Here is a 22,307-nt window from a genome sequence, read left to right on the forward strand (position 1 = left end):
GGATTAATGAGAATCCCTCCCCCTCCTGCCACCCCATTTTCATTTTCTTACTATTCGAGTCAAATTTATTTATTTAATTCTTTGACAAATTGTTATTTTTTAATTAATTTAAAATACATTTGATTTTGGAGCAGTCTTTAAGTGCGACTTTTTGGAGTTTCCAACAGATTTTTGGCTAGAATTCGGCAAAAAAAATTGTGGCCAAATCTTGATTTGTGTTGTTTAAACTAGTTTTTTGACTGCATATATGGATTTAGCATCCTCAAAAACCCCTGGGGCACTTCAATTGTGAAGGTTCACCTGTCAAACTTTGATTTCAATGAATCCCTGATGGATTCTTGACAAATTAGATCGAAAAATAAACAAGAAAACTTTCCAAAAAGTCGCACTTAAAGACTACTCGTTTTATTTTTACATTCCCTTAGATTTGACCACTTCAAATAAATTAATAATTGCTCCTTTATTGTTCAAGTCAAATTTATTTATTTATTTAATAATTTATATTCGTTTTCTAAGTTTACTTTATTAAAATCAAATTTATTCACCGATTCTTTTCTATATAGTTTATTTGCTTTCTAGCAGTGAAATTTTAAACCCATTCTCTATTTAAAGAGGTCTAGCACTCTTCATATCATTAGTAAGCTTCAAGCCCTTGAAGATGGGTGAAAGATTCACCCAAAACTTTGAGCAAACATATGATTTCGACACAGTTTCTAGAAGTCTTCATCATCAACAACAAAACTTTATACTTTCCATTAAACACATTGACCCATTATCCTACAAACTACACTCTACTATTCTTTTACAAGATATCTACCCTTACTTTCCATTAAACACAACCTTTTACAAGATATCTACCCTTACTTTCCATTAAACACATTGACCCATTATCCTAAAAACTACACTCTACTGTTCTTTTACAAAATATCTACCTTATTATCTTACCCTTATTCTCTTTAGTGTCTCCTTCCATGCTTCGGGGTACGCTAGTTATATATTGATCGAAGGGTATCAATCCCTTTGCTATGAATGGGTGGTTGTTTCAAAGGTGAATAAGTGTTAAATGTTAACACTGCCTAGTCTTCCTCCCGTGGCTTCTTCCCACCAAGATTATCTCGATTGCAGATTCCTTGTGCTTGTCGACGTGGCCAGCTATGCCCTCTCCATCTCCGTTGACGTCCATTTGCATAAACCCATCTTGCTGCCGAAGTCAGAAAACTGGTGAGAATTTGGAAACTGAGCCCCCTGTCGCCTTGTGTCTTTTCATTGTACTTCAGAGCCTGTATTCATACCTTCTTCTTTGTTCGACCTTCTCACCTACTCCCTTCAAAACACAATTAAAGCCTTCTAAATGCGGTACCTGTCATTTGAAATTTGAATATTAAAAATCCCGCGCATCTATGATTTGAAATTTGAATTTTGAATCCCCGCGTGTCGCATGAATACCTGGTAGGTTGGATTTATAGCAATATGTTTCTTTTTTTTAGTTAGCTCATAATTACAGGCTGAAGACACTTGATATTTTGGGTTTTATTGCAGATGTGGTCTGCATTCCTGTCCACATTGTGCCCCCGTTCACCACCAGCTTTCAACTTCTCACCGAGAGGATGAATGTAATTTTCTGATATGTGTACCCAACGACGCTTCTGAACACCATTGACGAGGCCAATACTATGTCTGTTCCAAGCAGAGGAGATCATGGACTATGGAGTTACTTTTAAGGGTTTATAGGAAGAGAATATCCAATATGGGTAGATCTCCTTGCTGCTCAAAAGAAGGGCTCAACTGCCGGGCCTGGACGATACATCTTAATCACACTTTGCATTATTGGGGTGAATTGGGAAGACTTGCTCAATCCTGCCAGGAAATGAAATAATGGAATGAAGGAGACCAAGATAAAGAAGTTAACTTGGATCATTAAGAGGGTCAAGTTTCACGTTTCTTTGCAGATTCTTGCGACAATAGTCCATCGCAGACTTGATCAGGTCGAGATTATAGGATGGTTCTTCCAAATCTACAAGTTCTCCGCTGAACTTACATTATGTTTTGGGATTTATGGGCACTTTTTAGTATAACTTGCAGAGTGCTTTGTATCTAAAAGCTGTTGAAAACTTGTACCAAGGATTCATGTTCATCAAGAACTTAGTTTTGCAGTGTCTGATCTGGTTCGAATTTGGAATGAAAATTAACAATGGAGTTAAGGACAAATCATCTTAATGTTTGATTGGCATTTATTTACAAGTTGAAAGGAAGGATGAAATAACCATGGACTTACTCCAACAATGCTAAGATCAATCTGATGAACATTACCTGAACCAAGAAATCGATAGTAGAAATGAAGGAAGGCCGAGGGAATTGCAACTTATTGAGGGATTCTTCCAAGGAATGTGTAAAGTGGAGGACATGGACATGATTATTCCTCCTGAGAATATTAAAACAGTCAACACCACTAATGGTGCAAAGCTTAACAAATCGAGGACATATCAGCATAGTGAAATTTACTCGAGAGCCTCGATGATATCAAACTAGACTTGACCATGTCAGTGTTTGAAGTTTTAGACAGCTATAAGCCTATTGATTGCTTCATAGTTTTGGATCTTAATAACCATTTTTTTAATTTGTTTATTGTATAATGCAAACACAATTTCATTGTAATTTATCCTTGGCTTCTCGATTACACAAAATTTAGTAATTATTAGAAATATTGGTTAAAAGAAAATTTAGTGATGATCAGAAGTATTGGTTAAAAGAAAATTTAGTGATGATCAGAAATATTGGTTAAAAGAAAATTTAGCGATGATTAGAAATATTGGTTAAAAGATTGAAGTGATAGTGAACATGATTGTTATTGGAAAATTTCGCAATCATAAGATTTGGAATTATATGTAATATTTAAAATTCAAGTATTTTTAACATTTTAATATAAATTATTTATATCTTTATTTATATAAAAATTTAAAACTTTATAATAAATGTAATAACTTAAGTTTTAATAAAAAAATATTTTTTATAAGAATATTTTAACAATACTAAAATGAAATATTATATTTATTAAATATGTAAGAGCATTATACACATGTCTATGGTTATAATTCAAGTATTTTGACATAAAAGATTTATATCATTATTTATATAAAAATTTAAAACTTTATAATAAATGTAATAACTTAAGTTTGAGTAAAATTTATTTTTTTATAAGAATATTTTATCAATACTAAATTTATTAAATAGGTAAGAATGATATTCATTAAATATGTAAGAACATTATATAAGATTGCATATAGTTTAATGGTAAAGAGGAGTATTATAATTCAAATTGTAAATTGTTATTATAATGGATAGCATGTTTGTCGTATGTACATAACATGTTAATATAATATATGTGATGATGTTTATATGTATGAACAAGTTTAATAAAATATCAAGTATTTTAAAAGATATTTTATATTAATTGTGTTGAAAATTTTAATAAACTTATAATATGAATAAGATAATTTATCAAAATAGAAAGGTTGATATGTATATACATTTAAAAGAAAATTCAAATTATTTTTCTTAAGAAAAATTGTATTCTAAATATTTTTTTCAAATAATTTTTATTAAGAAAAAATGTATTATAAATAATTTTTGTTATATAAGAAATATAATGAATAACTACCACAACCACATTTATTTTGATAAATTTAGTTGGTAAACGCGATATATGAATCAATCACATTCACAATCACATTGGTAAATGCCGTTGAAATAGACATTAATACTTATTATTATTGTTATTAACATTAACTTAATTTAGATTTATTATTAAAAAATAAATAAATTATATAATAATAATAATTGTTATTATTATAATAGTTAAAAATAATATTTTTATAGATTTAGATACATAAAATTATGTCTTTAAATTTATTAATAATGTTATTATGGACATAAATTATCATTATATATTTATATTCTAACTATTATTATTATTTAAGGAGCTATTTTCTAAATTCTCAACTACTAAAAATATAGAAATTTCTGAAAAAAATAAAAAATAAAAAAATTGCAACATATAAAATAATAATTTAAAAGATAAACTAAAATATTAATTTTATTATTATTATTAAATTCAAATTTATATATATATATATATATATATATATATATATATATATATATATATATATATATAGATAAGTTGGAGGTCAAAGGTCACGCTTTTCTATTTCAAATAACAACATTGATGTTCTTGACCTTCTGACTCCCGTCTTAACTTGCATCGGACCACATACCGCAATAGAACAAAACTAAAATCGTAGGCCCCGACCTCCCGAATCCTGACTTCCCTCTCATCCCAACCTCCCGATTTGCCTCCTTTTTGACCTGCCGACCTCCCTCTTAACTTGACCAAGCTCCACATGGGGCTTCTGTTATCCTCTACAATATACAATATATGATGAACATCTTGACTTCCGAGCAACCTACTCACCACCCCTTTCAAAGGTCGAAGGTCAGACATAAGACATTTTTGAAGGAAAAACCTTCGAAGGTCGGACATAAGACATTTTCGAAGGAAAAACCTTCGAAGGTCGGACATAAGACATTTTCGAAGGAAAAACCTTCTAAGGTCAGAGGTCGGAGGCAAGTCACATGGTCGGAGGTCGAACACCGCAACACAACATAAGAGAATTCTCTCGCCCTGACCTCCCGACTCTCGACTTCCCCGTATTCCCATCCTTTTGACTCCCAACTTCCCTTTTAGCCTGACTACATAGCGCGTTGACCTCGCGCTATCTCTTGTGTTATACATTATATCAAAACCGTCCCCACCTCAGACCACATGACTTGCCACCCCTTTCCAAGGTCAGGCATCATGCCTTTCTATTTCACAAAAAAAATACTTACCATTTGCCCAACCTTCCGACTCCCGACTATAACACCACGGGAGAGAATACTTGAAAAATATGAAGTTTGTTATTTTCCACATCTGACCTCCCGGATGTCGACCTCCCTCATACCCCCACCATGCGAGACAAAGCTTGGCCAAATATAAAGAAGACGTGGCAGATGCGAGAACAGATATGACTATGCAAAGGAAATTCATGACTCATGCAAGGAAAGTCATGGAGATGGAAGTGTGAAGGAAATGCCCTCCTCACCAAGAGGGAGCGTTGGAATGTTGGTTAGCTCAGAAGGTATTTCTGAGAGAAGGAAACCCACCAAGAGTAATTGGTTGGACAATTTACCCAAGGTTTAGGTTTTGGACCCAAAACAGTGGGTTTGGGACCTAAAAGAAATGAATTTTTTATTCTAAGGGTAAGAGAGCGAAAACCCTAATATATAGAGTTGTCCTAAATGCACCCCTAGAGAAAAATATAAATAGAGAGCCTAAGGAGAGGATCAACACACACACACACATGAGAAGGACTTTATGTGTGGAGAAGGTAAGGCAAGAATGTGATATTAGAAGCCCTAAAGTGATCCACAACTAATGGAGGATGAATTTATGGTCTAGTTCAGTTCTTGAATACGAATTCTATCCTAGAGAAGAGGTTGAGAATCTCTCCTCAAGAATAATAAGGGATCAATTTTGTTTGTTGGTTGTTAGCATAATATGTGGGTGATCTGAGCCCTAGAAGAGGGTTGGACGAACCCCTTTCTACTTCGCAGAAGGAGCATGGAGGGTCAAGGCTATCGTGGAAAGGAGAGGGCTAACCATAGCCACAAAGAAGGTTTGTCCATGCTTAATAGTGGCCACAAATTGTACAATCAGTTGAACGGAAGGGATCGAGGGTTCCTGAGGGTACGCCGAGACCTACCATGAAGGACAGTCAAGCCTAGACAACAATCCATCCTTGAGAGAATAGATCTCAGAAAGTGAGCCACAAAACTTCAAGAAGAGATAGAGCTTGAAAATATATGTCTTTCCAAGGAAGATCAAGTGATCTTTGTGGTTCTAAGTTGAGAAGAAGTCTTATATGTTGGTCATATGTTTTTTGGTATCTTGAAGGAGGGTTAAAGCCCTAAGTATGCAATATGAGGTCTAGAAGAACCTCATATTTATTATAGCAAAGTCGAAAGGTCTTATGTAGTGCATAAAGAGGTTCATTAAGGCCTCAACCTTCTCTTGTAGTAGGGCCGAAGGGTTTCATGTGGAAGATAAAGAGGCTAAAGAGCCTAAGACCAATGACAGAAGGAAGGCCAAAGTGAATCAAACTAGGAAGGAGGCTAGCTAGTGTGGACAGGAAGTGTTTGTTCTATAATAAGAAGGTTTGCTAAGTTATTCATGAATTCTATTCACAATTTGAAGTGTGAACAACGTGTTTTGTGGGCCTAAATACAATGATCTTGAAGTAAACATTCCATTGTGAGTGGCCGAAGTATTTTGGAGTTGATATATACAAGAAGTCTGAAGGATAGACTTGTTGTGAGTAGCTGTGAATTACAAAGATCTAAAAGGAACCAAATCATTGTACGATGGATGCAAAGGAAAACCAAGGACACCCAAGGACAATAGGAAAGAAAGGGCTAGAGGAAAAGGAGAGATATAAAAAGTAAGTCATGTATTTTTTTCCTTGATGTGATGGGAAGATTCAGGATCTAATGGATTCAACCTCAAACCCTAATCTCTTGTATATTGTGTATACTAGTTATACTATTGTTCTAAAGGGCCATGATCGTTGGTACAAGAGCCTCGTGATTCTTTTATTAATGGACTAATAAAAAAATTGAGTTTTGGGATCAATATCTCTTTGTACTTTATTGACTTTACCGTTGCTATGCAAAGTGCTTAAGTTCTGGGGTTTCTAATGTGTTTTTTTGCCTACTTAGCCATAGATCGGATCTAGGGCTAAACTAAAATTCAACATAACCATGGTTTAAAGGAAACCACTAGCATCTCAGGGACAACCACATAAAATTTTCTTAATAGATGAAAATAATGTAAGGTTTAAAGGATTAAAATATACCATGTTATAATGCTTGTACAACCCAAAATTAAAGTATTAATCTCTTAATATATATTTGTATTGTGCTTACCCATTGAGGACTGCCACTGGTATATCAACACAAGATGTATTCAATATATATACTACTACTACATGTATGCCAATATATATACTAGTATAAATATCAACATAATATGTTAGTATATATATTGCCATAACATGTTGTTATATATAATATATGTTATATATATAGCATTATTTTCGTGTATATATACTAGTATATATACTTATACATATATTGGTATATACATGTTGACATATATATGAACATAATATCGATATATCTATGGGTATATATATAAACACATATACCAATATATATATACCTAACAATATTATACACACGCACACACCTAACAATATCTCAATATATATACTGGTATATATACTAACACATATATTGACACATATAACTAGTATATATACAACACATACACATACAGATATATAAAGACATATTATGCATATATATATTGATACATACATCTCTTATAAATGCCAACACATATATATTGGATAGATATTTATGTATGTATACTAGTGTTGGTCCTCATTGGACAAGTTTGGAAAATGAGGATATTTGTCCTTTAACTCGAATATGGTTGTTGCTATAAGTACTTGTATTATATAAATGGGTCTCAAGGCCTTTCCAATGGGCAAGGGAGAAAAATAAGACCCTTAGGCTCTAGACGAAGCCTCTAGGGACTAAGGGATATGAACAAGGCATCAAATCATAAAACATACATTTTATAGGATATCATCATTCTTAATGTGGGATATAGGCATTGATATGGGGTCTAACTTAACTTTCTTGAGATGAAGGGCCATGATCAAGGCCATGACCACAACAGGGATTCTTTAAAATGTATCTTTGTGATACAAGATGGATATGGACATGATTAGGAGTTTTTGCATAGTAGATACACGTGTAAGAAGAGATAAGAAGATAAGGGCCTTATACCATAAATGGGTCTCTAAGGCTCATTGGTGTTGAAAATGATCTCAAACCATAATATGAACCCTTTAGAGGTGATATTGGCCTCAATGTGGAATATGCATACCATTATGAAGTCTTGTGTACTAGGATGGGTCTCTTAAGGCACTCGTCAAGGTTAAGGCAAGAAAATAGGTCCCTTGGGTCCTTGATGAAGCCTTAAAGGATCAGGGTCCTTGAGGCATTAACTATGGTTAGGGGAGAATTAGAAGGAATTAGACACTGCAAAATGATTAGGATTGAGTGGTATACTTTTATACTTTCATATGTATACAATTATATGCATACATACTATTATATGTATATAGGTTTATGTATATGTGTGTTGGTATATATACTAATATATATACTAGCATACTATGTTGGAATATATACTAATATATATACCCACTATATATACCAATGTAATATGTCGATATATATATTGGTATATATACCAAAAAGCTCTTTGTAAATCAAATTTAGAACAACTAACCAATCATAGCTTGATGAAGACAGAAATGAAGAGATCCACAAGGGCTACGATGTCTAGATTATTACTCTGCCAAATATCATAAAAATGATTTGAGGATATCATTAAAGAGAGAGGGAAGAAGAGAGAGACAAAGAACGGGAGGGAGACATACTCTTTCATCTTATGCATATTTTGGTTGTTCACTAAAATAGATGCATTCATTTCAGTGTAGATGTTTATTCCTAATCCTACTTGATAAGAGAGGGAGGGAGGGAAGAAGAAATACATAGAGACATAAAGGTGGAGATAGAGCTCAAGTTACAAGGGGCAGATGGAGAGAGAGATCAAGTTACAAGGGACAGATGGAGAGAGAGTGAGGGAGAGAGGAGAGCAGGACACGAGGGAGAGAGAGCGGGGGGGGAGGGAAAGAGAGAGAGAGATGAAGAGGAACATGGTGGGAGAGAGAGATAAATATATATGGAGAGAGAGTATGTATGTTTGGGGGATGGGATAAAGATACAAAGAAGGAGAGAGGAAAGGAGATAGATATATATATGGGGGGTGGAGAGAAGGAAGAAGAGAGAGACACACACAAAGAGAGGGAAATATAGATAGATATGGAGAGAGAGAGCATGTGTGTTTGGGGCGGGGGGGGGGAGATAGAGAGACAAAGAAGGAAATATGGAGGGAGATATAGATATAAACGACGGGTGGAGAGAGGGACAAAGAGAGGAAGGGAGACAAACTCTTGCATCTTATGAATATTTTGGTTTTCATTGAAATAGATGCATTGAAAGAAGGAAATATGGAGGGAGATATAGATATAAACAACGGGTGGAGAGAGAGACAAAGAGAGGAAGGGAGACAAACTCTTGCATCTTATGAATATTTTGGTTTTCATTGAAATAGATGCATTGATTTTAATGTAGATGTTAAGTCCAAATCCTATTTGATTGATTGTATAGGATGCATTGATTTCAATGTAGTTGTTGACCTATATTCCTATTTGATTGCTTGCACTAGATGCATTGATTTCAATGTAGTTATTGATTCCTAATCATATTTGATTACTTGCACTAGATGCATTATTTTTACTGCAAATGTCGATTTCTAATCATATTTGATTGCTTGCACTAGACAAGTTGATTTTAATGTAGATGTTTATTTATGATTAACTAGATGTATGATGTACATTAATTTCAAAGTAATTATATTAATACTGTGCATTGATTTTAATGTAAACACAAAAATATTGATGATGTACACTTACAATAATTCAAACATAAATAAAATACTTCATCTTATTTGAAATGTTTTCTTTGTGTAACTATAAACTAATCATAACTGGTTGCATTCTTATTATTCTCATTTTCTATCATTCAACATTGTTAGTCACTTTGCATTCAACGAGGTAATAGAAAACAAATACCATTAAAAATTACATAGCGTTTAACACTCAATAAGTCACAAATGATTGACTTTAGAGAAATCTATTGTTAATATTAGAGAGCAAGAGAGACAAGGTATGACATTTACTACAATAGCTCGAGTTAATGATTTGAATGGTCTACAATTTCAACTGCCATTTTCATATGATCAATATGCAAAGATGACAAAAGTAATAGGTGTGGCAATAACATAGGAAAAGAAAATAAGTTGACTACAATTTTATTATTCACATTTTCTATCATTCTAACACTATTACATTGTCACTTTGCATTCAAAATAACATTAAAGAAAGAGATGAAATCAAAATTGTTGTGATCAAACATGATCAAAACCTTGAATCTATCAACCGCCGAGAGGGATCAAATCTCTCGAGGTGCAAACATTTCCTCAAATTTTGTACTAAAAAAAGAGGTTTTCACCTCAAGAGATTTAATCACTCTTGGCGCTTGATAGATCATAGGTTAAGATGGATCTAGGCTGGTTTATATGCATCATATTGCTGGAAGGCTAAGGGTTATTATCACTTACCCTTTTTTTTTCAACACTATTACATTGTCACTTTACATTCAAAATAACATTAAAGAAATAGATAAAACCAGAATTGTTGTGATCACATACGATTGAAATCAACCTAGATTCATCTTAACCTCGAATCTATCAAGCGTCGAGAGGGATCAAATCTCTCGAGGTGCAAACCTTTCCTCAAATTATGCACTAAAAAAAGAGGTTTTCACCTCGAAATATTTGATCCCTCTTGGCACTTGATAGATCCCGGGTTAAGATGGATATAGGCTGGTTTAAATGCATCATATTGCTGGAAGACTAAGGGTTATTATCGCTTACCTTTTTGTTATTTGTAAAGTCATTTTTCTGTTTAAAAAATTGCTTAAGCTTTTGAATATGATAAATTTGAATATTTGTTTAAGTAATTTGAAATTGTTGTAATTAAAAGTATTTAGGTTTGAAAATGCATGAAATTGATATAACTGTTATTTTTATTTTTTTGTTAAATAAACGTTATACTTATTTCATATATATATATATATATATATATATAATAAAAGGTTTTGTTTACTATTAAAAGAAATATAATTTAAAAATTATTTTATTTTGTTTTTGGTATAGTTCAATTGTTTTATGTTTTAATTTTTTCCTTTACAACTTATTAATATACATTTTTTTTGAGATTGTAATTTTTAATTATTCAAATTGTATTTTTGAATGTATAAATGGATTAGTATCTTAAAAATTGTGAAACAAGTAGATTATGCAATCTATACGATTCATATTTTCAATTCTAATATATCCGTAATAAATTTAAAAAAAATATGAAATAATACCCAAAAAATAAAACCTAAAACAATAAAACTATGTTTATCTCTTCATTATAATATGTATGTTATTAAATAAAATCATATATATATTCTCCTCATAGAAAAAATAACTATTGAAATATATTGTGATAGTGTAAATGTCTCGAGGAAGGTTTTGGTCATGGGTCTTGAGGAAGGATTTTGTTATGGGTAAGGTGTAAAGGTTTTACAACATTACAATGGTATTTTTTCTCTATAGAACTCAACTATCTTACTCTTAATGTGTTACTACATTCTAGAGATGGGAAAAGGGAAATTTATTGTTACATTATTCAAATCTTAGGGTGATATTATTAGAGAAATTGAAGAGAGATACACATTTCTATTTTCATTTTATGTTCACTTAGTGATAAAGGATTTATAGGTGAGGAATTGGGTATAAGAGTTTCAGTTATTATTTGGAAATTTTTTCTCTTTCATATCATTGAAGTATCTTGTAATTTGTGTTAAGAATTAGTAGAGAGTCTTCATTTTGGAGTGTGTAATTAGCTTCTTCTTCTTCTTAAGAAGGAAAAAATCAACAAACTTTCTATTAATAAGATTATTTACATATATTCGTATTTATCATCATTATTGCATTAACCACCAAAGATTCCCCTGTTTAACATTATGGCCAATGTATCCCATATGACATCTATCAAAAATCATCCAAAAACAACAACTACATCTTTTAAATAGAAATATCATATCTATATATGACCACAACAAGTATATTATTTCCAAAAACATTGACGACAATAAACCAAAAGAATCTCATTATATATCATGTATTGAAGATTATCCCTGACTGAAGATAACAATCATTGTTATTTCCACTGTAGATTATCTCTCCAAGAAGATATCAATGGCCAAATTTTGATAATGCATCTACATTCCCATTTTGTTCCTGGAATATATGAGTAATAGTCAGCCCATCAAATAGTCCGAACATATTTTTAATCCTTTGCATCTAATAGGGAAGCATGGGAGGATCAAAGGAATTTTTGTCTGCATCCCACTCAATAATTGCTTTAGAGTCACCAAATACGTCCATTACCTCTATGGATAACCATTTTGCATGATATAATACACACCAAAGTGCAATGATCTCCGCCCTCGAGTTGGTGCCCATCCCACTGAACTAGTAGAAATTATAGTATTGTCCAAGCTTAATAACTATATATGCACCACTCCCACAAGTTTTCTTATTTGCAGCCTTGTCAAAAAACCCCACCGGGTATCGGTGCCAAATGTCCGCCTGTTTGATGCATCTCTTCAATCCCTTCGATACCCAAGGACCAGTCTCATTGAAGTATGGACATTTATTAATATTGGTTCAATTGATGTCTAATGAATAATTCTAAAAAAATACACATATTCTTGCATTTCCAAATTCCACATATGATATAGAAAGGGAAGATTTAGTATTCTTTAAATTCCATCTTCGAGTCCATAATAAAAGCAACCACAAGTGATGTATTCCAATTCACAAAGATCTGACTGCGTAGTTAGCTTTGTATCAACATATGTTTTATGTGAAATAATTAGATTCTAGCAAATGTGTGTCATCTAGTACAACTTCATGTTTTCTTGAATTGATTTAAGCAAATGTGATTAGGTTTGATTGCTTTTGGGAAGATCTAAATGTCTCTAGGTGATTCAAGCATATTTGAGAGCTTAAGTTGGAAATCCCACACCTTTTAATTTAGTTCATTATTACAAGTAGGGTTATCAAATATTTGTGAGAACTATTGTAGAAAAATCCATTACCATTCTAGAAAATTCTTTGAATTCTATTATTTCCTTCAAGAATGAACACAAAGGCAAAGTGGTTATCTCAATTCCCTCTAACATCTCAATGCCTGCAATATGAGGGTAAGTAGTTGGAGGACCATATCACACTATATGATTATGGAATCTATAAGGTCTCTACCATTTGTTTAGCTTTGTGATTACAGGGGTGGGAGAGCTGTTTTGGGTTATGTCTTCTTCCATTAGTGATAATCCCTATTGTGCCAAGCTCGTATATTGTTAAGAAATTGGATGAAATGCCAACTTTCAAGGTCAAGTAGTGGAAGGTAAATGAGTTTATTTTATTGCTTAAATTTGAGGTAGTAATATGTAGATTTAGTGGATTTTGGCCATGATTGGTAATTTTACATAAATAGATATATTCTAACTATACTAAGAACAATGAGATCCTTTTGTGCTATAAATTATTTTTTCTTGTACAATTTTATATTCATGATGGTTACCATAGAATAGTTGAGGATTGTATCCAAAATGCTAGTTTGATTCAAGATCTCTAATACAACTCTTTCTTTTGATTCTCTCAATGTTTAATGACATTAGAAACACTTTGGCAATCTTTTAAAGTATGGTGTAAAGGATTAATTATGAGTTGTTCATGTATGCATGCCATTATGTCAATATTGACTTTTGTAAAAGCCTTCCAAACTAAATGATATTGAAACATTAAAATTTTAAATAAATTTAATACTGGGATCATGAGAAACTATTTTTAATAATTAACACTATCATTATCATTAAATAAGTCACCACCTATAATAAATATATCTTAATGTTATAATCATTTAAAAAAAAAGAAAAAGAATAGTCTTTTAAACATAGAAATTGACAACCATATGATATTTATTTTTGGAATGTTGAAAAAGAAAATATTGATTTTTTTCCCTTTTAAACTTTAGAAACACAATAAAGATAAAATAATGATATGACATAAGCAATTGAAACATTTGTAAAAAAAAAGAAGGAATTGAAACATTTGTAAAAAATATATATATATGAATTTTTTTTTTAAGGGTAAAATTTAGTCCTAATTAATACTCTCAAGTGAAAAAATAAAAATTCATATAATTATGAAATTTCCCATTTTAATTTAAAAACAATTATTTTTATTTTTTTTTATTTTTATTTTTTTTAAATTCAAATGTACCCAATAAATTATATATTATACATTTATTTATAATAAAAAAATAGTAAACCAATTTAAAATAAAATAAAAAAATGGTTTAATATATATAAAAGAATTCTAATTAATTAATTAATAAATTATATATATATTATTTTTCCGGAAAAAATCATAGTTCGGATATGTGAAGTTCATCCACGGGGAGTCGGGAGTCGGGAGTGCTATCCATTAAGTACATTGGTAATCAACCTTAACGTCCGTCAATGGAAACGGAGATAAACAGGTGGGTCCGAATAGCCATGTCAGCAAGTTGAACGAATCTGCAAATCGGGATAACGGTTGCCGCTTATTCCTAGTTCAATTGAAGAGAAATATGGTTTGAGAACCCGTTCACCAAATGAGCGAGTTCACGATGGAATTGAAAGAAGGGCGGCCGAGGGTAAAGGGTTTGGTGTAATAGGTGCAAGTGGACTATTGCCGCTGCAGTTTGCATGCGTACCTCTCCTGTGAGCAGGATTAGTTATATAGCACTTCGTCGGCTGGGTACACTGATAAATATATGACATTTGCTATTCTGTCGAGAACCTGCGGACCGGGGTAGTAGCATATACATATGTAGGTTGAGAGCGAGAGGATAGCGAAATCCTTACCTATAGCCACCACAAGCAGTGGAAGTAGCACTGGCAGTCAAACTAGAAGCATAAGTAGTAGCGGAAGAAGCACCACTAGCATCAAAGCTAGAAGCAGAGTACTCCGATTTCTATTTTTCCTGGAAAGGGCCATTGAATGTATGGTTGGAATGGATAAGGGGGCACATCAGGTATATAACGGTCCCTCATTTCATTTTTCCATTCTGAATATATTTGCTGCTTTGTTGATTGGAACCCAGGTTCTGAGTGGATGACAGTGGATAAATATAACTAATTGAAGGGTTTTCGTGGCAGACTAACGAGGACGAGAGCGAATCAGAGTTCATCGACGAGGACGATGTGATTGATGAAATTTCCATAGATGAGGAAGGTGAGATTTTATTTATTTGCTTCACTTCCGTGGCAACTAGTGCGGGGGATATTTTAAGTTGGCGTAGTCTAAAGAGGCGACCGTTTCGCTTTCCGGTGAGATTTTGATGAAATTCGGCTGAAAGTTTTGGAATTCCGGGTTGCTGTTACAGGATTTGGGATGCTGAATTCATTTCCAACACTATAAATGGTTGGGAAAAAAAACAAATTCTAGATAGAAACAGTTTGTTTGGAAAAAAGCAAATTCCTGGTAGAAATGTCAGTGGGCAGTCCGGGGCAAAAGTGTCGCTTGGTAGACAACGTCTTTCAGATTAAGGTTATTATATTATGCATGTGAAGTTCAGTGATGCAGGTGATAGTAAAAACCTTCCAATTCTCATGCCGCACATCATCAATTTCACAAGTTTACAGCTAGGCTTAAACGCCGAAGCTTTAATAATCCATATCAAACACAGAGTGATGAATTACAGGTTCTGATTTTTATAGGCTTTAATTGGGAATTAAATATGAAATCGAAGCACCGAACTCAGAATTCTGAAGAGAAAATCATGAACTATACTTCATAAAAACATCATTTTTTTATTCTCTATGCCTAGAACACTTATTCCTGTACCAAAACTATCTCTACTTTTTCCCGATTACATTTTTCAATACCAAATCAATCAATGTCCGTTAAGGATTGATCGAATCAATTCAAATCTTAACAAAGTAACTATCTAAATAAAACAGTGATTAAGTCCAGATTTGGGGAAACAGATCTTTTATTCAAACTAATTTTATTTCCTAAATCTAAATTAAGGGAACCCACTCCCTTTAGTAACAATTTGTTCCACCTTATAGAGTTCAGCAATTAACTTCATAGCGATGCCCCTGCATCAGACTCCCAATGAACGGCTTTTTCATGGACTCCTATGCATGAGATCTTCAACTCTGCTGCCTTACTTTTGTATCTCTGTGACAGTCATCCATACATCATCTAATGGGTGGCACTTTAATCAAATATTGGAAATATTTCTTTGCTCCTTGCTTTTTAATCTCCTTGGTCAAATTTACTTCTGCCTGCAATGGTTCTGCTGTAGGTAACTGCTTTTTCCACTGAATCTTCTGAGGTTGTTTGCTGTCAGGTGCATATGTCACTTGCTCTACTTCATCTTCCTTATAGGGATATAAGTCCGCAACATTGAAAATGGGTGAAATCTCAACATCAGGTGGAAGTTCAATCGAAGTTCAATCTCATATGTGTTGGTAGAAAGCTTCCTCACGGTCATACAGGGCCCAATTTTCTTCAGTTCAACATATTATGCTCTCTTTTTGGAAATCTTTCTTTTCTGAGATGTGCTAGTATTAGGTTTCCCATCTCTTTTTATCAGGTCTGCTCTCTGCTTGTATCTATTGTTGCTGTTTTGCAATTTGTTATTCATTTGATCATGTAATTCTTGCATTGCTGTAGTGAAATCTTCTCCCTTGGCACTTCTCTTTTTTGCCTCTCCAAAGTCTCTTAATTCACAAATTCCTCTGGGTTGCATACCATACAAAATTTGAAAAAAAACTCAATTTCGTACTCCTTTTTGGAGAATCATTATAAGCAAATTCGACCTGTGCAAGGACTTCGGTCCCATTGCTTTGGGTATTCACTGACCAAGATTCTCAAAATATTTCCTAAACTTATGTTTACTACCTCAGTCTGCCCATCTCTCTGAGGGTGATAAGCTGATCTAAAAGTCAAATTTGTCCTGAGCTTCTTCAATAAAGCTCTCCAGAAATGCCCCCCAGATTTGTTGTCTCTATCTAAAATTATGCTTTTGGGAAGTCCGTGCAACCTTACAATATCTTTGAAAAACAAATTCACTACATGAGTTGCATCACTAGTTTTGAAACAAGGTATCAAAAGAGCCAATTTTGAAAACCTGTCCACAACAACCAGAATTGAATCATCATTCTTCTGAGTTTTAGGTAAACCCAACACAAAATCCATACTTACATCATCGTAAGGTCTGCTTGGAACTAGTAATGACTGATACAACCCTGTGTTTTGAGTTCCCCCCTTTGCATATTGGAAGATCCTACAGTTCTCAACTAATATTGTTACTTAAGAATCAAGATCTCATTCCTGGCCAATAATAAAGATTACTGACTTGGGAAAAAGTCTTAACTTGTCCAAATTGCCCAGCCAAACCACCACTGTGTTTTTCCTGCAACAAATTTCCTCTCATGGAGCATCTAAGAATGCAAAGCTAGCTTCCCTTAAACAACAGTCCTTACTGCAACATATATCCCGCCCATGGCTCTTTATTCTTGCTGACTGGGATTTCACATGCTTCATAAGCTCTACTAAAATCCGGATCATCCTTGTACGTCTCCTTCAGATGGTCAAAACCGAACACATTTACTTTGTATTCCTCCAAAACTAAACTTATCCTTGTTAAAGCATCAACACTTTTATCAACTTGTCCACTAATATGTTTAAGAACAAATGTAAAGCTTTGTAGAAATTCCAACCATTTTGTATGCTTCTGATTTAATTTAGTTTTTATGGGTTGAACTGTAAAGCATGGTTACTGGTGTTGAAATTGGGTAGCATTAGGAGGTACTCTTACATGCCCTTGGTGCTAGGCTTGTGAGAGAGAAACACCCACAAAGTGAGTGTGTGGGCAATGCATCCAAAGTTTGGGGTTTTGGACCCAAAAGAGTGGGCTTGGAACCCAAGGAAATTCTAATTTATTGTTAAGGTTTAGTTGGAGGGCTCTTGAAAGAAAAGAGGGCTTCTTAAGAGACGTAAGGACAAATATAAATAACAAACCAATGGAGAGGTTTGGAGACAAGAGAAATCAAGGATCATTTCTTCTTGTGTATAGTGACAAAGGCAGCAAAGGAGCCACATAAGGGAAAGGACAACTGGAGGAAAAAGTTTTCTGTTGTTTTAGCAAGCCAGAGAAGGCTGCAGCCAAGGAGAAAGGCCACAGGCTCTAGGGCCTGTGCATTGCTGTAGAGAACAAGGATAAGAGAAAGGCCTGTATCTGCAAAAGGACGCTGGCTGAGTGGGCTACAGGAAGGTTTCAAGAGGGTTGCTGGGGATGGAAAAGGAGTGCTGTCTGCTACAACAAGGTGAAAAGCTACTGTTTGGTATGCTATTTATTGTTTGGATGAATTAAGGTGGGCAAAGGACTGCCACTGTATTGTTGTTTGGGTAGAGAGGGCTTAGAGAACAAACCCTCAACCCTGAGTATTTAAGCAAAGGATAGACATTCTATTTTGTGTATTGGACAGGGATGTAAAGGGCTACTATCCTTGGTATGGGAGCCGTGAGGTTTTCTTGTTAAAGGACTGATAAGAAACAGGTTTTTGGTGCATAATTCTTGTGTACTGTCTATTGATCTAATTGCTGGTGTAATTTTCCACCATGTAAAAGTTTTGTAAAGTTAGGCGCTTTCAGTGTGTTATGTCTCCTAGCTAAGGCATAGACCAGACTTGCGATGCATGGAATTCTAACATTGTTTCAGAGCTACTTTGAAGAGCAGTTGGGTCAAAAATGTGCATAGGGATCAACTCTAGGAGGGAGCTGAGTTGTCTTGCTATTGAAGGGAGGAGAGCTGGTAAAGATTGTTTTTGGCTTGAGGTTTGAAGACCATTTGAAAGGCATTTTCAACTTAGTTTGTGGAAGGAAATAATCAAGCTAGTATTGTTGGTAAATGGTCTATGGGATCATGCTAACAACGAGATTACAAAACCAATTGATGCGGTAGATTTGACTTTATGTAAGCTAGCAGAGGCAAAGGCCAAGTTTATCATTCTTGATGGAGTCAAAGATCACTTGATATCTCATCCCACTGGAAAGAAGATTGCATGGCACGTGTGGGAAGCTTTGAAAGCATTGTTTAAGAACAAAAACGCAAACCGGAAGATGGTATTGAGAGAAGCTCAAGGACATCAAGATGGGAAGTTCAGAGAATGCGACTTCATATCTCACAAGGATTTCGCAAGTTCGTGATGAACTTGCAACTATAGGGGACAATATGGAAGAATCAGAATTGGTGAGGACTGTAATAAAGGGCTTCTCAGAGCAATAAAGCGTTTCTGCAGACAGGTCGAAAGTTGCAGTCAGGATTGCTGGTCCGAAAATTTAGGTCAAGGAGAAGTTGCAACTGCTTTAAGGCAAGTTTGACAGGCATTCACTTTGTCGAAGAGGAATGTTGAAGAAAGGGTAACTAGGTTCAGTCTTCATAATGACATGATCTTTGTAAATGATGAAATAAAAGGAATAAAATTGTTTTTGTATGCCTTGCTGCATGGGTTTCACGAGCAAGAATTTTTATGTATAGATGGCTCCCATTGAGAGCCTTAGGATTTATCTTTAAAGGTCAAAGAGTCAATGTCATGTAGGAAGAACCCTTCTTGGACATGTATCAAATGTATTTGAGTCATAAACATTGTCAAATAGCTCTCCAATGACAAGCACAATCCCTCTTGAAGAAGTCGGCCAACAAATCTCTTGAAGAAGTCGGCCAACACATCTCTTGACACTGTCACATCGGCTTAATATGTGAGGCAAACCACTATAAATACCCAACTAGGGTCTGCACAAAAGAGCAAGTACAGGAACTCGGATTCCTTGCAATTCCCGGGATGGGTACAGGGTTTGAAATCCGCATTACAGGAGGGTAGAACAGAACTCGGATGCGTCTGCACGTTTGTGGGTAATTACAGTCACTGTACCTCGCAAATCTCTGAGATTTTGGTAAAGCATTCCAGTCATCAAGCTCAGGTTATTTCAGTAAAGTCTCGGTGGATATCACAGAAAAGGACTCAGACCTATCTCCTAGCAGCCTCAACATACATGTATCTCCATAACAATCATTGTCTCGACATACATTCTAGACACATTCACAGACTTGGTGATCATTGTCTTAGCCAGGGTTACTTAGGAGCGGGAGCGACATTTTCAGAAGCCCCCGGTTTATGAGTGAATCCCAGAGCATTTTTTATATAATATATATATATATTTTATATTTTTTATATTTTGATGCATATATGTCAACAAAAACATGTAGAATGATGAATTGGATATAAAGAACCTAAAAAACATAGACTGAATCATATAACAACAATCATCTAGAAGTTTTAATCTTCATCAACCACGTCCACAAGTTAGTAACATAGTAACATACAACATATTGAGTCTCATGATTCATCAATCTTAAAGTTTCAATCTTTCAAAATTCAATATATAATATTTATCACCATTGATCACCAAAGTTGTATTTGTAAACTAAGTGTAATCATTAAAACAAATAATATTTAACATGAAATGAAATGTTATAAAATGAAACAACTTTCAACTTTCATGAAGCATCATATTCATAATTCATTACTAATGAGTTATAATTGCCAACTTCAAACTTCAAACTTAAATTGTCATATATTTTTTACAAAAAATATCATAATAAATATGAAAGAGTCAATAGTTTTTTTTTTTTTTGTAAGTAAGAAGATTATATTATATAACAAGTATAATACAAAAAACTGCAAAGGCAGTGTGAGCAGGGATGTACAATATTCCTGGGCTAATCGCCTGCTCAGAAGACGTGTTACAATTACACCAAAACGAGGCACACCACGCAGGGTGGCGATAGACAGAGCAAAACATTTCTAGACCACAGGAGCTACCGTGAGTCGATGGTAGAAGTATTAGCCGAGCAACAAACACAGACTAAAGCCGAGATAACAGAGTAAAAAGATAACAGAGAAGCCAGAGCGCGAGTCAGGAAAGGGGCTGACATGAAGACTTTAGAGGTAGTAATTACCCATCTGGGCGGTGGTATCCAAGCCACTGTTCTTGACTTGGCTGTCGATCCTCGCTTGCAGCTCTTCCAGGGATGCAGGCTGAAACGCTACAGAGGTCGATGGCTGAGCAGCGTAGTTCACGTTGGAAGTGGCTGGCTGCGCCACAGGAGCAGTGTTAATGGAGTTCTTGAGAAGCTGGATGAGCAGCATCATCAGACGGTTCTGGGTTTTGATCGATTCATTCACCGCGGTTAATTTGCTGTCCAGGGAGCTGTTGTAATCTGTGATCCTGGCCATCTGTTCTGTGGTGAGATTGACCTGAGTGGTGAGATTAACCTCTGTGACTGATTCCAGCGCTTTAGCAATTAAGGTTTTCATGCGCCAGCATTCCGCCTTGGTGCGCACAAACTGTGTGGCCCTCTTCGCAGGCGTGCCGGGGTCTGTTACCCAGTTGACCTCAGCGGCGACCTCCATCTCCGAGCGACCGTCCTCCTCACGCTTTGCCTCAGCCTCCAATTCTGCCATTTTGCGCTTGATCCTGGTTGCAGTCCTGGTTTCGTAGCCACTTCTTGCTGCCTGAAGTTCCCTGTTAGCCGCCTCGCAGCGACTGCTCCCCTCTTTCATGGTGAACCTCTCGTGGCTTGCCCGAGTTGAACCAGAATTGTAGGCGGAACCACTCTCAACACAGACGTTAAGAACAATAAGGAGAACAGGGTAATTGCCCCTGTTTTTATAATGATAGTAGTGATGCTTCCTCAGGGGATCAGAGTAAATGCTTCTGATAGTGGTGGTACCTTGCTGGTAGGTGATCTGAGGAGTCGCACAAGCGGGCCTGTCCCTGGAGGAATTGGAGCTCATGATGTAACTGCAAGGTGGGCGAGCCAGGTGCCAAGTGTGTGGTAAAAACCTTCGCAAAGGGTGGTGGCGCGTGAGGGTGGGTATGCTCCCTGTGCTATCATGCCTGAAGCTGATCCTTCGGGCCTTGTACCACCGTCTTCCACTCAGAATTGCCATTAATGATAGTGATTCCTTTCCATGCAAATCCTTTCCGTGCGTGCTGAAAGGACAGTGTTTGATGTGCCGGATCCCGTCGCTTAAATCGTTATGATCTCCAATCTGCAGGAGCTGTTGCCGCCGGGAGTACCACCGCCCCCTATGTCCAATCAGCTCGTTGATGGTTTCAGGTTGACACTCCTTACCTGTCTCCTCGTAGTGTCGAGATTGTTGCCAAGTGCCATCCTCGGTTAAGGTTGGGTAGCCTGAGTAAGATCTTTCGCTGCCAATTGTATGCATGCTTCCTTTATGGTTGGGTCGTCAAACTCCCGCCAGCATCTGTC

At 35.1% G+C, this 22,307-nt stretch overlaps 1 protein-coding gene across 4 annotated transcripts in view; it reads left to right on the forward strand.

The window, feature by feature from the left end:
- Positions 1-14,525: 14,525 nt before the first annotated feature.
- Positions 14,526-22,307, forward strand: part of LOC149238602 (uncharacterized) — a 349,551-nt gene continuing 341,769 nt past the window's right edge. For 2 of the 4 annotated variants that reach the window (XM_089373104.1, XM_089373107.1), the window contains exons 1-2: positions 14,526-14,990; positions 15,115-15,190. In XM_089373104.1, the coding sequence (XP_089229230.1) occupies positions 14,961-14,990; positions 15,115-15,190 (106 nt within the window). In that variant the 5' untranslated portion in view covers positions 14,526-14,960. The remainder of the gene's footprint in view (positions 14,991-15,114; positions 15,191-22,307) is intronic. The other 2 variants (XM_089373106.1, XM_089373105.1) reach the window with 2 other exon arrangements.

This window comes from Pinus tabuliformis, chromosome 8, assembly GCF_031772625.1.
Source record: "Pinus tabuliformis cultivar Carrire ecotype Pingquan chromosome 8, CPIR1, whole genome shotgun sequence".
NCBI classification, from domain to species: Eukaryota; Viridiplantae; Streptophyta; class Pinopsida; order Pinales; family Pinaceae; genus Pinus; species Pinus tabuliformis.